At 45.5% G+C, this 16765-nt stretch overlaps 1 protein-coding gene across 1 annotated transcript in view; it reads right to left on the reverse strand.

The window, feature by feature from the left end:
* Window positions 1-11386, reverse strand: part of STK11 (serine/threonine kinase 11) — a 117652-nt gene extending 106266 nt beyond the window's left edge. Inside the window, exon 1 of the mRNA XM_069739885.1 lies at window positions 10884-11386. Within this exon, the coding sequence (XP_069595986.1) occupies window positions 10884-11164 (281 nt within the window). The 5' untranslated portion in view covers window positions 11165-11386. The remainder of the gene's footprint in view (window positions 1-10883) is intronic.
* Between the last annotated feature and the right edge of the window lie 5379 nt (window positions 11387-16765).

The following is a 16765-nucleotide window of genomic DNA, read 5'->3' on the forward strand; positions in this document are numbered from 1 at the left end:
GGTCTTCCCTAAAACATTAAATGGGAAAAGCTTTCCGTATCTCATAGACTCGTTTCTGATCACCTTCTTGCCTTGAAAGTTTATGAAGAGTTTTTTTAGCGGATCATCTCCCTCTAGAACAGAGGTCCCCAACCTTTCCGACCTTGAGAGCCACATCCATCTATGAAAGAGGGTCGTGAGCCACATTCAGCTTTGAGAGAGGGTCGCGAGCCACAAGCAGCTCCTTCCCCACTCACAGTAGTGACATTTAGAGCCTCCATTACCGGTATAATGACAACAACACTGAAATCACACCAAGGCAGTATGCCAAACTCCACGGTTTCCTATCTCACCCCCATTCATATCTATTCTTCTGTACAAGGCTACGCACGAAAGTCACCATTTAGAGATCTGCTCTTAATAGTTATTTATATAAAGAAAAGACCTTGCACTCAACTTAGATGCTCTGGTGAAATTTTAATGTAGTACTCATAAACGTTTCGGTCCAATACAACAGGACCTTCATCAGTAACTACAAACCGTGAATACAAAATATAATAACAAGTATAAAACAAAAAAGGAAAAAGAACAAAAGTATATACAGGAATATGTCAAAATGAAATGTTTAAGAGCTATTATACAATGAGCTCATGATACTGATAAAAAATGGCGATACGCAGAGGGATACTGCTAGTACAGGGCACCAACATGAGTAGTGGCTAAGGATAGGAGAAGGATGGAAACATACCGTACTTAGAGATAAATGGAGAGACAACCGTGTTTCTGTGCACACTGAACGCAGCGTCTGTGATATGAAAGAGAAAGTCGCAGGTGACCCTGGCTGTAACACTACGTCATATTGTGCTTAAAATGGGGAGAGAGCCCTGTATGGTGGCATACCTTAGAAAACGTGGAGTAACGTAAAGTCAGGGACCTAATCCCAACTAGAATGAAAAAATGTAACGTAAGTATATAAGGAATGGCACCTTAGTGCGCTACAAGTCCATAAGGGGAGGACTATGCTAACGTTTACCTGTTAGAGTGAGAGGAGAAGTGTGCCAGTAAGCAGACGCGGAGTCCTCCGCTCGTCTGCAGAATGAGGAGTAGCGCGCACTTATAAAGAAAAGAGGTGTGTTCCGCTGAAGAGTCCTGACCAATCCGGAAGTGTATACAAGAGAGCGGAAGTGAAGAGCGCCGAAAAGGTCCGTGCGTCTCACCTAGGAGCAGAGTGTATTACTGCTCATACCACCTGGCCGGCGGACGTGACGTCAGACAGTGTGCGGCGTCCGAGTAAGGAAAACAGCGGTGTGAAGTGTTCCGCTGTTAAAACGGTGTGAAATAGAGCTAATGATAGGGGATGCCAAGGGGAGAGAGAGACGTAACCTGTGAGGGATAAGAACATGGTATAGCAAGTAGACAAAAGATAAATCCGGAGGTGTGGGACATAGCCGGTGGAGATGAGCTATGTCCTGTGGAACGGGACTCCCAAGACGGGGTGATTTATAAGAGGGTACACAGAACTTCAGTAGAGACGAAGGGCTCGGGTACAGAGCAAGAACGGAACACAACCTCAGTCGGCCCCTCTCGTTTTTTAGGAAAACGACAACGTCCCCCACGAAGAAGACCACGAGGCGCGGCCACGGACACAGGACAAACCATGGACCAAATGAGGATCACGAGATCTCAGGTACCACACCGTTGCTAATCAACATCTCTGACAGGACCTTAGGGGTGGTAGAGTATAACATCTTACAGAAGGGACTTTCTTTTTGCCCCACCTATCGCTGCCACACCTTTGACTTAGAAATGGACCTTCAGCGTTTTTTCGAACACTTAGGTTGAAAACTTACTTCTCTAACATACCTGACAGTACTCCTAGTCTACCCCATACAGCTACTTCTCCCAATATTCTTTCATCACATAGTTTGGGTCTACATAAGAAAAGTCATTTTAGGCCCCCACATGGCTCACATGCCATGGAAACTTTCATTGGGCTTGTTCAAAACTCGTTTCACTCACTAAGGGATGATATCTACAGAGGGAAATTGTTCTACCCCCCTAACCTTACGATCACAGAACGCCAGGCACTTAAGGGCCTACAGGAGGACAGCAACATAATAATAAAACCAGCTGACAAGGGTGGTGCACTGGTGGTTATGAATCGTTCTGACTACCTCAATGAGATCTCCCGACAATTGAATGATACAACTATCTATCAAAAGTCACCAAGGGACCCCACGGCCTCAATACGCCTAAAAATCTTAGATATCCTCCAGAAATATACACAACTAGGAGTTTTTTCCTTTATCATAGTATACGGATGTATTGTGTCTCAGTTACTAATGCCTGTTTTTTCTATTATAGAATCGTCTCTACTGAAGTTCTGTGTACCCTCTTATAAATCGTCCCGTTCCAAAGGACATAGCTCATCTCCACCGGCTATGTCCCACACCTCCGAATTTAGCTTTTGTCTACTTGCTATACCATGTTCTTATCCCTCACAGGTTACGTCTCTCTCTCCCCTTGGCATCCCCTATCATTAGCTCTATTTCACACCGTTGTTTTCCTTACTCGGACGCCGCACACTGTCTGATGTCACCTCCGCCGGCCGGGCGGTATGAGCAGTAATACACTCTGCTCCTAGGTGACACGCACGGACCTTTTCGGCGCTCGTCACTTCTGCTCTCTTGTATACACTTCCGGATTGGTCAGGACTCTTCAGCGGAACACACCTCTTTTCTTTATAAGTGCGCGCTACTCCTCATTCTGCAGACGAGCGGAGGACTCCGCGTCTGCTTCCTGGCACACTTCTCCTCTCACTCTAACAGGTAAACGTTAGCATAGTCCTCCCCTTATGGACTTGTAGCGCACTAAGGTGCCATTCCTTATATACTTACGTTACATTTTTATCATTCTAGTTGGGATTAGGTCCCTGACTTTACGTTACTCCACGTTTTCTAAGGTATGCCACCATACAGGGCTCTCTCCCCATTTTAAGCACAATATGACGTAGTGTTACAGCCAGGGTCACCTGCGACTTTCTCTTTCATATCACAGACGCTGCGTTCAGTGTGCACAGAGACATGGTTGTCTCTCCATTTATCTCTAAGTACGGTATGTTTCCATCCTTCTCCTATCCTTAGCCACTACTCATGTTGGTGCCCTGTACTAGCAGTATCACTCTGCGTATCGCCATTTTTTATCAGTATCATGACCTCATTGTATAATAGCTCTTAAACATTTCATTTTGACATATTCCTGTATATACTTTTGTTCTTTTTCCTTTTTTTGTTTTATACTTATATGTTATTATATTTTGTGTTCACGGTTTGTAGTTACTGATGAAGGTCCTGTTGTATTGGACCGAAACGTTTAGGAGTACTACATTAAAATTTCACCAGAGCATCTAAGTTGAGTGCAAGGTCTTTTCTTTATATACTCCAAGGTGTGGGAGCCTACCTTTGCACCTCTCGCAGCTGTGCACACGCGCTTTATTGGTTACACTTAGTAGTTATTTACACCTGGCATTAATGCAACAAGCTGTTAGGCAGTTGCGAGCCACACATCATGAGCTCGCGAGCCACATGTGGCTCCCGAGCTACAGGTTGGGGACCCCTGCTCTAGAATCACCCAATTAAACAGATTCAAAATGCTTAGAGAACTCCTCCGGTCCACCTGCATGGGAAATCCACTTTACCGTTCATTAAAATCATTTTGCTGGCGCTTCCCAGGCAAAGCTACTACAGGAAAAAGCCAGCGATCTTGCAAGTGCCTCCCAAGAGAACACTGCACTAAGGATGAACATGCTACTTTCAGGATTTCCTAACCCTAAAAGCAATTACAAGAACTAATAAATGACAGTACATGTGCACAGCAAAGTTGCTTTCACATTGCTGTACATTATGTTCTGTTGTGGAGCTTTTTCCAGCAGAATTCCATCAGAAAAAAAAAAACAAAACTTCATGTGCACATGTCTTACATTTTTTTTTAAAAAAGCCCGAAAAAGTGATGGAAGGAAACCTCTACATACTGCCAAATGAAAAGACTGCAAAAACCACTACGAAAAAAAAAAAAAGTCTTCCAAAACCTTCTCAGGAAAAAAAAAAAATCTCCTCCTAAAGCAGCACAAAAAAGGAGCATTCTTGAAATGGTTTCTAAGTGAAGAACTTAAAAAAAAAAAAATAAACTGAACTTTGCCTAAAAGTTTGATTAAAAATGCCAGTCTTGAACTGTGCACTGCAGTATGATGAAACAAACCAAGAGGGCGATTCTTGTTGAATTTGGCGCATCCTTCGTGTTACTCCTGGAGTACATTTCTGGTGTAGTTTACACCACTTTAGTGGCATCAATTATCGTGAATTAGTTGAGCACACTTGATTGTCAAATGTTTTGCACAACTTGTAGTTGCGTAAAAACGATAAAAGCATGTCAATTAATTTGCGCCAGAACTTTGGAGAAAACACTTTGAGAAATCAATTGTGCAGAGATTGTATGTCGGCACCAAAAGCAAGTGCTTTCCGTATATTACTAGAAAATTGGACACAGCACACACGCCAAAATGTGACGTGCATTTACCCATCATCCTGACTGACAGCCGACTCCCCCAGTTAGACAGCAGTGATCCAGCTGTCAATCAGAATGACAATGGAAGTCCCGACCGGTCGACATAGCGGAGCGGATAAGAAGTCTGCGCTCTGTAGACATGAAGTTAGCAGCAGCTTCCGAATCCCCAGCAGGAGCCGGGGAGGAACAGCGCCGTGCACAACAGGCAGGTAAGTCGCAATTACCTGCCTGTTAGCGCTTGGGTACATTTTTTGTTTTTTTATAAAGTCCCTGATATAGCCTTTAATGTTTCCGGCTGTTTAGTTTGAAACAAAGGACAAAACAACATGATAAATTACACTTGCCTATCCCGACACGGTCAGTGCTTGTATTGCTTTGGTTAACCTATGCATGGTGGCTTTGATGCTTAATGAAGCACTCTCATGAATATTTTTTTCCATTAAATGTGTGTATACAGTGTCTTGAAAAAATATTCATACTTTGTGTACTTTTCAACATTTTTTTTTTTGCATTACACCCATAAAACGTAAACATATTTAATTGGGATTTTATGCGATATACCAATACAAAGTAGTAAGTATCTGAAGTATGAAGGAAATTATGTTTTTTTAATTATTTAAAAAAATATGAATCTAAAAATTGTGATGTGCATTTGTATTCAGCCCCCTGTAGAATGATACCTCTAAATAAAATGCTGAGTGACCAATTGCCTCGAGAAGTCACATAATTAGTAGAGCGAGTCCATCTGTGTGTAATACACTGCTCAAAAAAATAAAGGGAACACTTAAGGTACCTTCACACATAACGATATTGCTAACGATATCGTTGCTATTTGTGACGTAGCAACGATATCGTTAATGAAATCGTTATGTGTGACAGCGACCAACGATCAGGCCCCTGCTGGGAGATCGTTGGTCGCTGAATAAAGTCCAGAACTTTATTTCGTCGCTGGACTCCCTGGAGACATCGCTGGATCGGCGTGTGTGACACCGATCCAGCGATGTCTTCACTGGTAACCAGGGTAAACATCGGGTAACTAAGCGCAGGGCCGCGCTTAGTAACCCGATGTTTACCCTGGTTACCATGCTAAAAGTAAAAAAAAACAAACACTAGATACTTACCTACAGCCGTCTGTCCTCCAGCGCTGTGCTCTGCACTCCTCCTGTACTGGCTGTGAGCCGGAAAGCAGAGCGGTGACGTCACCGCTCTGCTTTCCGGCTCACAGCCAGTACAGGAGGAGAGCAGAGAAGCAGAGCGCAGCGCTGGAGGACAGACGGCTGTAGGTAAGTATCTAGAGTTTGTTTTTTTTTTACTTTTAGCATGGTAACCAGGGTAAACATCTGGTTACTAAGCGCGGCCCTGCGCTTAGTTACCCGATGTTTACCCTGGTTACCGGCATCGTTGGTCGCTGGAGAGCGGTCTGTGTGACAGCTCTCCAGCGACCAAACAGCGACGCTGCAGCGATCCGGATCGTTGTCGGTATCGCTGCAGCGTCGCTTAATGTGAAGGGGCCTTTAAACAACAGAATATAACTCCAAGTAAATCAAACTTCTGTGAAACTGTCCACTTAGGAAGCAACACTGTTTGACAATTAATTTCACATGCTGATGTGCAAATGGAATAGACAACAGATGGAAATTATTGGCAATTATCAAGACACACTCAATAAAGGAGTGGTTCTGCAGATGGGGACCACAGACCACATCCCAGTACCAATGCTTTCTGGCTGATGTTTTGGTCACTTTTGAATGACGATTGTGCTTTCACACTCGTGGTAGCATGAGACGGACTCTACAACCCACACAAGTGGCTCAGGTAGTGTAGCTCATCCAGGATGGCACATCAATGTGAGCTGTGGCAAGGTGGTTTGCTGTGTCTGTCAGCGTTGTGTCCAGAGGCTGGCGGTGCTACCAGGAGACAGGCCAGTACACCAGGAGACGTGGAGGGGGCCGTAGGAGAGCAACAACCCACCAGCAGGACCGCTATCTCAGGCTTTGTGCAAAGAGGAACAGGAGGAGCACTGCCAGAGCCCTGCAAAATGACCACCAGCAGGCTACAAATGAGCATGTGTCTGCAAAAATGGTTAGAAACCAGCTCCATGAGGATGGTCTGAGTGCCTGACGTCCACAGATGGGGGTTGTGCTCACAGCCCAACACCACGCAGGACGCTTGGCATTTGCCACAGAACACCAGGATTGGTAAATTCACCACTGGCGCCCCGTGCTCTTCACAGATGAAAGCAGGTTCACACTGAGCACATGTGACTGACGTGACAGAGTCTGGAGAGGCCGTGGACTGCGATCTGCTGCCTGCAACATCCTTTAGCATGACCGGTTTGGCAGTGGGTCAGTAATGGTGTGGGGTGGCATTTCTTTGGAGGGCCGCCAGAGGTAGCCTGACTGCCATTAGGTACAGAAATGAGATCCTCAGACCCCTTGTGAGACCATATAATGGTGCAGTGGGCCCTGGGTTCCTCCTAATGAAGGACAATGCCAGACCTCATGTGGCTGGAGTGTGTCAGCAGTTCCTGCAAGATGAAGGCATTGAAGCTATGGACTGGCCCGCCCGTTCCTCAGACCTGAATCCAACTTGAACACATCTGGGACATCATGTCTCACACCATCCACCAACGTCACGTTGCACCACAGACTGTAGTTGACGGATGCTTTAGTTCAGGTCTGGGAGGACATCCCTAAGGAGATCATCCACCGCCTCATCAAGAGCATGCCCAGGTGTTGTAGGGAGGTCATACAGGCACGTGGAGGCCACACGCACTACTGAGCATCATTTCCTTGTCTTGAGGCATTTTAACTGAAGTTGGATCAGCCTGTAACTTTATTTTCCACTTTGATTTTGAGCATCATTCTAACTCCACACCTCCATGGGATATTAGTCGTGATTTACGTTGATCATTTTTAGGTTTTATTGTTCTCAACACATTCCACAATGTAATGAATAAAGATTTACAACTGGAATATTTCATCCAGTGATATCTAGGATGTTGGATTTTAGTGTTCCTTTATTTTTTGGAGCAGTGTATAGTCTCACTATAACTACAGCTGTTCTGCGAAGGCCTCAGAGGTTGGTTTGAGAACATTAGAGATCAAAGGACACCATATAAACTTAGGAACACACCAGACCAGTCAGGGATAAAGTTGTGGAGAACATCCCACGAAGTACTGTTCAATTCATCATCCAGAAATAGAAAGCTTGTGGCACAACAGTAGACCTACCAAGACATGGTGGTCCACCTAAACTGACATCCCAAGCAAGGGAAAAAGAAGAAGCCAAGAGGTCCATGGTTACTCTGGAGGAGCTGCAAATATTCACAGCTCATGCAGGAGAGTCTGTCCACTGGACAACTATTAGGCCACATTTACATATTCATTATTTGGTGAGTATTTTACATCAGTATTTGTAAGCCAAAATCACCAACGCGTGAAAAATGCAGAAGTGGTTTCTATTATACTTTTCCTCTGATTGCTCCTCTCCTACCATAGCTTACAGATCTGATTTAAAATACTGACCAAATACTGAATGTGTGAACGTGACCTTAATCATATACTCCACACATCTGGCCTTTATGGAAGTGTGGGAAGAAAACAAGTCATTTTTTAAAAGAACCCATAAGATGTCCAAAACTCCATGTGGGGAACATAGCTAGCTTGTGAAAGTTACTCTGGTCAGATGAGACCAAAGTAGAATTTTTGGGGGCTAAATGCTAAACGATGTGTGTGGCGGAAAACTAAACACTGCACATCATGCTAAAAAAAAAAAAAAAAAAAACACATACCCGCCATCAAACATGGTGGTGGCAGCATGAAGCTATGGGGATGCTTTTCTTCAGCAGGGACATGGAAGCTTGTCAGAATTTATGGGTAGATGAATTGAGCTAAATACAGGACAGTCCTGGAGTAAAACCTCTTACAGGCTGCAAAAGACCTGTGACTGGGGTGTAGGGTCTCCTTTCAAGAAGACAACAACCCTAAACATATGACCAAACTACACTGGTTAAGATCAAGGCATAGTCATGTCTTTGAATGGTCCAATGCCCAGATCTAAACCCCACTGAGAATCTGTGACAAGGCCTGAAAATTGCCGTTCACAGACAGAGTTCCATGGATGCTATGGACATCAATTGCTCTACTGGTGACCGGCAGTTCTAGGCCACAATGTGCATCCAACCTCCATAGACTCCGGGTTAGTGGCAAACAAGATGAGCACTGTGCATGCCCGTCTATAGGCACTAACCAACGTGTGCCCGATAGCTGCTCCCGCTGCGGCCCCTATACAGTACCAGACAATACACGTCTGTGTGTCAGCGTGGCACATAGGGAATCCCTGCAATCTATGAAGAAAGGACCGTCCATGGTAAGCAAACGTGGAAACAGATTGACTCCTCATTCAATGGCCAAAATATCTTAGCAGCTGGCCTGAAGTGTGCTGGGACAGAAGGGGCATTCTACTCCAGACTTGTGCACATGTGATGTGCGGATCCATGAATAAGTCACTTATATTAAGTGCACAATCAATGATCCACATGTTCATAAGGCCAAAAAATCTGTTGTTAAAAATTCACATCAATAACAAATTATAATGTACGAACCCAAAATTAAAGGGATTGTCCACTAATGAACACCCCATTCGAATGCCTAGAGACTGATGTTTTCAATTAAAAAAAAAAAAAAAGTATACTTATCTCCTGCACTTGCACCTTTTGGCCATTCTGAACCGTGAACCCCACCATTCCTGCGCCATAAACAAATATGTCTGCTGCCAGGACATAGGGCTCAGAGGGGCCGAGAGATGGAAGAGCGGGAGCTAACTGGGCTCTGGGTTACAGATATGTTCTGGATGTAGGCTCCTGGCTTCCACACGTCCAGCCTACGTTTAATGGCGGCAGGTCTGATATGACTACCATAACCAGTAAGATGGGAGCAGTGGAGAAGCAGCACCCAAGGAGGGTAGCGAACATCCCATGTTACCATTGTAGGCCATTGGGAGCCAGAAACCTGTATCTGAAAAAACTGTGCAGCAGTCTGCAGTGGTGGACCGCCCCTTTAAAGGCTTTTCCGCATGAAGATAGCACACGGAGCCGTTCCTCACCTTCCCCTGCAGCGGGCACATCCCCACTAAGGCCACGTTCACACTAGCGGTACTTGGTCAGGATTTGATTTCTCCGCCAGAACCAGGAGTGGGCGATAATCCAGAAGTGGTGACGCGTTTCCATTATTGTTCCTCTCCTGGTTTAGGCTTGGAGATACTGATGCCAAATACTGGCCATGTGCCCGTGGCCTAAGACTAATAGCCGCCCCTCGGGCCATCACATCTCCTCCCTGGATAGGACGATCATGCTGCGGCTGTCCCGTCAATGACCGGACGTTCGTGGTCTGGGTGACAACCGCCATACACCATTATTTGGTACCTTGTGCCAGTCATTACACTGGTTACCCATCCACTCAAGAATCCAGTACAAAACTACTACCCTCATCCACAAAGCACTCCATGGCTCAGCACCACCCTACATCTCCTCTCTGGTCTCAGTCTACCACCCTACCCGTGCCCTCCGCTCCGCTGATGACCTCAGGTTAGCATCCTCAATAATCAGAACCTCCCACTCCCGCCTCCAAGACTTTACACGTGCTGCGCCGATTCTTTGGAATGCACTACCTAGGATAATACGATTAATCCCCAATCCCCACAGTTTTAAGCGTGCCCTAAAAACTCATTTGTTCAGACTGGCCTACCGCCTCAATGCATTAACCTAACGATCCCTGTGTGGCCTATATTAAAAAAAAAAAAAAAATTAATTAACTGGTTCATGCAGCTTTACATGAACACCCAAGCCTTACACTATGGCTGGTCCGAATAACTATAGCAATTGTTACCATCCACCTCTCGTGTCTCCCCTTTTCCTCATAGTTTGTAAGCTTACGAGCAGGGCCCTCACTCCTCTTGGTATCTGTTTTGAACTGTATTTCTGTTATGCTGTAATGTCTATTGTATGTACAAGTCCCCTCTATAATTTGTAAAGCGCTGCGGAATATGTTGGCGCTATATAAATAAAAATTATTATTATTATTATTATTATTATTTACCCTTCTCTGCCATTCTGGACACTAGGAAAGTTGGGTGACAACCCGATTGTGACTATATTGGCTGTAAATTAGGTTTCCTGAAAGTGGATATAAGTCTGAACATCTGGAGGGGGACAGCCATGAGCCTACAGTTACTTCATCATTCCTAAAGGGGTTGTGTAGTAGGAATGTGAGAGTAACATAAGAATGCCCGCCCCGCACTGATCGGCTGCAGCGGTCACACGGAGGTGCCCTCACACTCACTTCTTGACGTTCGCCTCCCCGTTCGGGATCCTCCGCAGCTTCTTCTTCTTGAGGATCTTCACGGCCCGGCGGCACAGCGTGTCCGAGTCCAGCATCTCCTTCACCTTGCCGTACGAGCCCTCCCCCAGCAGGTCTCCCATCAGGTATTTCCCCACCAACTTCGCACGTTTCCGGCGCGGCTGGTAGATCACCTCCGTGGAGTCAATGCGGTGAATGAACGTGTCCATGCCCACGGCCAGGTCCGGCAGGAAGCCAATGTCGGCGGTCTCCTCTTCATCCATGCTGGGGTGGCACCAGCCTGACCCTGCCAGGAGTGTCACAGCGGAGAGCAATGCTGGCACTGGGAGTCACGCCCTGACCGACCGCCCCGGGCACACTCACAGCAGGAGCCGAGGTGACACAGTGCGGGAGAGCGGGCACCGCCGGACTACAGGGCGCAGCGATCCCAGCTGGAGCAGCATCACGGCACGGGCTACATCCTAGTGAGCGAAAGGACCTGTGATGATGTCACGATCAGGTGATCGGTCACATGTGTGGGAGGAGCCAAGCAGGCAGTGTGGGGCTGAAGTAGCTGGATGTGGGGCTCGTGTGCGCGCGGACAGGGTATCGGCCGGCTACATGGCTTATGTTATACCTGGCTGTACACGTGTGTAAACACACTCACAAGTACACACTATATATATATATATATATATATATATATTAAATAAATAATCTTTATTTTTTATATAGCGCTAACATATTCCGCAGCGCTTTACAGTTTGCACACATTATCATCGCTGTCCCCGATGGGGCTCAATCTAAATTCCCTATCAGTATGTCCTTGGAATATATATATATATATATATATATATATATATATATATATATATATATATATACAGTGGGGCAAAAAAGTATTTAGTCAGTCAGCAATAGTGCAAGTTCCACCACTTAAAAAGATGAGAGGCGTCTGTAATTTACATCATAGGTAGACCTCAACTATGGGAGACAAACTGAGAAAAAAAAATCCAGAAAATCACATTATCTGTTTTTTTTATCATTTTATTTGCATATTATGGTGGAAAATAAGTATTTGGTCAGAAACAAACAATCAAGATTTCTGGCTCTCACAGACCTGTAACTTCTTCTTTACGAGTCTCCTCTTTCCTCCACTCATTACCTGTAGTAATGGCACCTGTTTAAACTTGTTATCAGTATAAAAAGACACCTGTGCACACCCTCAAACAGTCTGACTCCAAACTCCACTATGGTGAAGACCAAAGAGCTGTCAAAGGACACCAGAAACAAAATTGTAGCCCTGCACCAGGCTGGGAAGACTGAATCTGCAATAGCCAACCAGCTTGGAGTGAAGAAATCAACAGTGGGAGCAATAATTAGAAAATGGAAGACATACAAGACCACTGATAATCTCCATCGATCTGGGTCTCCACGCAAAATCCCACCCCGTGGGGTCAGAATGATCACAAGAACGGTGAGCAAAAATCCCAGAACCACGCGGGGAGACCTAGTGAATGAACTGCAGAGAGCTGGGACCAATGTAACAAGGCCTACCATAAGTAACACACTACGCCACCATGGACTCAGATCCTGCAGTGCCAGACGTGTCCCACTGCTTAAGCCATTACATGTCCGGGCCCGTCTGAAGTTTGCTAGAGAGCATTTGGATGATCCAGAGGAGTTTTGGGAGAATGTCCTATGGTCTGATGAAACCAAACTGGAACTGTTTGGCAGAAACACAACTTGTCGTGTTTGGAGGAAAAAGAATACTGAGTTGCATCCATCAAACACCATACCTACTGTAAAGCATGGTGGTGGAAACATCATGCTTTGGGGCTGTTTCTCTGCAAAGGGGCCAGGACGACTGATCCGGGTACATGAAAGAATGAATGGGGCCATGTATCGTGAGATTTTGAGTGCAAACCTCCTTCCATCAGCAAGGGCATTGAAGATGAAACGTGGCTGGGTCTTTCAACATGACAATGATCCAAAGCACACCGCCAGGGCAACGAAGGAGTGGCTTCGTAAGAAGCATTTCAAGGTCCTGGAGTGGCCTAGCCAGTCTCCAGATTTCAACCCTATAGAAAACCTTTGGAGGGAGTTGAAAGTCCGTGTTGCCAAGCGAAAAGCCAAAAACATCACTGCTCTAGAGGAAATCTGCTAGGAGGAATGGGCCAACATACCAACAACAGTGTGTGGCAACCTTGTGAAGACTTACAGAAAACGTTTGACCTCTGTCATTGCCAACAAAGCATATATTACAAAGTATTGAGATGAAATTTTGTTTCTGACCAAATACTTATTTTCCACCATAATATGCAAATAAAATAATAGTAAAACAGACAATGTGATTTTCTGGATTTTTTTTACTCAGTTTGTCTCCCATAGTTGAGGTCTACCTATAATGTAAATTACAGACGCCTCTCATCTTTTTAAGTGGTGGAACTTGCACTATTGCTGACTGACTAAATACTTTTTTGCCCCACTGTATATATACACACACATTATATACACACACATATTATATACACACTCACAAGTACACACATATACAGTTCTGGCAAAAATTAAGGCTATGTGCACACGTAGAATGGTCCACTGCGGATTTTTCTGCAGCAGATTTGATAAATCCGCAGTGCAAAAACGCTGCTTTTTTACTGTGGATTTTGTGCTGTTTCCACTGCAGTTTTACATCTGCAGTTTTCTCTTATTCAGCAAGTGTAAAAACTGCAGGCTTCTGAATTCTCACAGCGCAAGCACTGCACACTTTCAGGATTCTCCCTTGCCGGTGGCCAGAGTGGACGGTCATGACAGCACAAGTATGTGATTTGGATACTTCTGGCCACATTCTAACTAGACGTGTCCGGCCTCAGTCAATTCATTTTCATTGAATGAGGCCACACATGTCTAGTCAGCACGTGACCGCATGTATGTAAATCACCAACATCAGAGAATTATGATAGCAGTGTGCACTGTGAGAATTCAGAAGTCTGCAGTCACATAGTATGACTGCAGACTCATCACAGCCTTGGACATCCCCTTTAATGTTCCTAACAAATAAAAATGAGAATTAGTATCACAAAAAAACACACATTTACATCCAGGTACCTGATAGATGACGTTGTTTGTGGAGTCGCCTCTTTCTTTTCATCTTCACCTTGTCCAGATGCCATGATGACTCTTCTCATCCACCGGCAGAGCTCGTTTCTGCAGACTTCCATCTTCTCCTGTCTTCTGCAGCACATCCCGACACAACACCCTTAAAGATAGCAGTGTTATTATAATGCTCCGGAATAACAATATCTGCCCTAGGCTGAGCCCCTGAGTAAATAATTGCCCCTCACTTTATTCCCAGCACATAATATGACCCTCACTGTCCCTCTTATGGTACATGCCATCCACACTACCCTCTCTCTCTTTTCCATACTTCACACTGCCTTCTCATACGGTGTCCCTCATAGAGAGCCCAGTCTCTCTACTGTGCCCCTTCATTACACTCCTCCTGCTTGGCATACTGTCTCCTCCTGGCTGTTACCCTCACACTACTCAGTATCTATTATGTGTCCACTCACACTTTCATCCCCCCTACTGTCTGCACACATTTCTAATAGCCTCCTCCTGTACATCCCCCCCCTGCTAACATACCCCTTTGCTCTCTCCATATTTCCTCCTCACACATTCCCCCCTCACACATTCCCCCGACTCCCCATACTGTCCTCACACATCCCATCACCGTTGCTCCCAGTACTGTCAGCACACATTTTTCCCCTCGCTACTGTGTCCACCCCCATCTCCCCACTCACCCCCACAGAATATATCCACTGCCCTTCCGATAGAATAAATGCACCCTGCCCCACACATGCTAAATAAATTCCAGCCCCCCCCCCACGTACACACTGAATAAATCCCCCCCACACACTGAATAAATCCCCCACACACACTGAATAAATCCCCCCCACACACTGAATAAATCCCCCCCACACACTGAATAAATCCCCCCCACACACTGAATAAATCCCCCCCACACACTGAATAAATCCCCCCCACACACTTAATAAATCCCCCCACACTTAATAATTCCCCCCACACACTTAATAAATCCCCCCCACACTGAATAAATCCCCCCACACACTTAATAAATCCCCCCACATACTCCCCATAAACCCACCCCACGCTGAATCTTCGGTGTCTTCAGCTCCACAGCACAGGAGCACTTACCACCAAGTCTCTTCTTTCTACTGCGCGCCGGATAGTGACGTCAGCAGCGTGATCACATGACTTTATCACGCTGCTGGCGTCGCTCTGACCCAGCGGTCAGAGCCTCAATTGTACTCGCAGCTGGTAGATGTCTGCGAGTACAATTGATCTCCGGGAGCCGGCGCGCTGCAGCTTCTCTGTGCCGGCTGTCAGCTTGACAGTCGGCACAGAGAACAGCTGACTCCCGTTCCCCACGGCACACCCGACCATGTGTCGCAGCACACTGGTCGAAAAACACTGGCCTAAGAGACCACTGCTCAGTTTTATAAAAATCCGCTTCTCTACACGTCTGACAGCCAGTCCATTCCAGTATCAGTTGAATTCCAACCAGAGTACACCTCATTCTACTTAATGTGCTTCTGATTAGGTGACCACCTGAGCCAAATCTTATTTAATGAAGGAAAGTCTAATGCTATGTGCACACGATGCGGATTTGCTGTGGATCCGCGGTGGATTTATCCGCGCAGAAACGCTGCAGATCCGCACTGTGATGTACAGTACAAATAAAAATAGTAAAAATAGCTGTGCAGATGGTGCGGAGAAATCAGTGCGGAATTTCTGCGGATTTCAAAGAAGTGCATGTCACTTCTTGTGTGGATCTGCAGTGTTTCTGCACCCCTCCATGTTAAAAAATCCGCAGTGGCAAAAACTGCCGAAAATCCACACAAAATCCACATCAATTCCACATAAAAACTGCACAAAATCCGCATAAAAACCCCGGCAAATCCGCGGCTGCGGATTCTGCCAGGAGATGCGGATTTTGTGCAGAAAATTCTGCACCTCTTTTCCTACGTGTGCACATAGCCTAAACACTGCTGTGGTGTTCACAGCCCTCTTGTAATAGGACAAGCTGGATCGCAAACCAAGTGCTAGTAATATCCCAAAAGTAAGGGCCCCTTTCCACTTGTGTGAGAAAAAAACGGTCCGATTTACGGACCGAAAAAACTGATGTAACGTCTGCAAGTGCCATGCGAGTGCCATGCGAGTGTCATGCGATTTTTTTTTTTTATCGCAACATCCGTATGACATCTGTATTACTGTCCGATTTTTACGCACGGGTCTCCTTTGAAAAGCCGGTAATTCAGCGCAGAGTACAGTAAAATCACAGTGACAGGTTAGATTAGAGTAGATATATACACATAGAATAGGTATATATACATATATATATGTCAGGGAGACACCTATATATATATATATATTTATATTTAATGCAGCGCGAGACAGCTTTAAAGCTGGTAATTCAATTACCGGCTTTTGCTTTCTCCTTCACAAACCCGACATGATATGAGACCTGGTTTACATACAGTAAACCATCTCATATCACCATTTTTTTTGCATATTCCACACTACTAATGTTAGTAGTGTGTATATGCAAAATTTGGGCGTTCTAGCTATTATATTTAAGGGTTAAATGGCGGAAAAAATTGGCGTGGGCTCCCGCACAATTTTCTCCGCCAGAGTAGTAAAGCCAGTGACTGGGGGCAGATATTAATAGCCTGGAGAGGGTCCATGGTTATTGGGCCCCCCCCCCTGGCTAAAAACACCTGCCCCCAGCCACCCCAGAAAAGGCACATCTGGAAGATGCGCCTATTCTGGCACTTGGCCACTCTCTTCCCATTCCCGTG

The sequence above is a fragment of the Ranitomeya imitator genome, chromosome 1, assembly GCF_032444005.1.
Source record: "Ranitomeya imitator isolate aRanImi1 chromosome 1, aRanImi1.pri, whole genome shotgun sequence".
NCBI classification, from domain to species: Eukaryota; Metazoa; Chordata; class Amphibia; order Anura; family Dendrobatidae; genus Ranitomeya; species Ranitomeya imitator.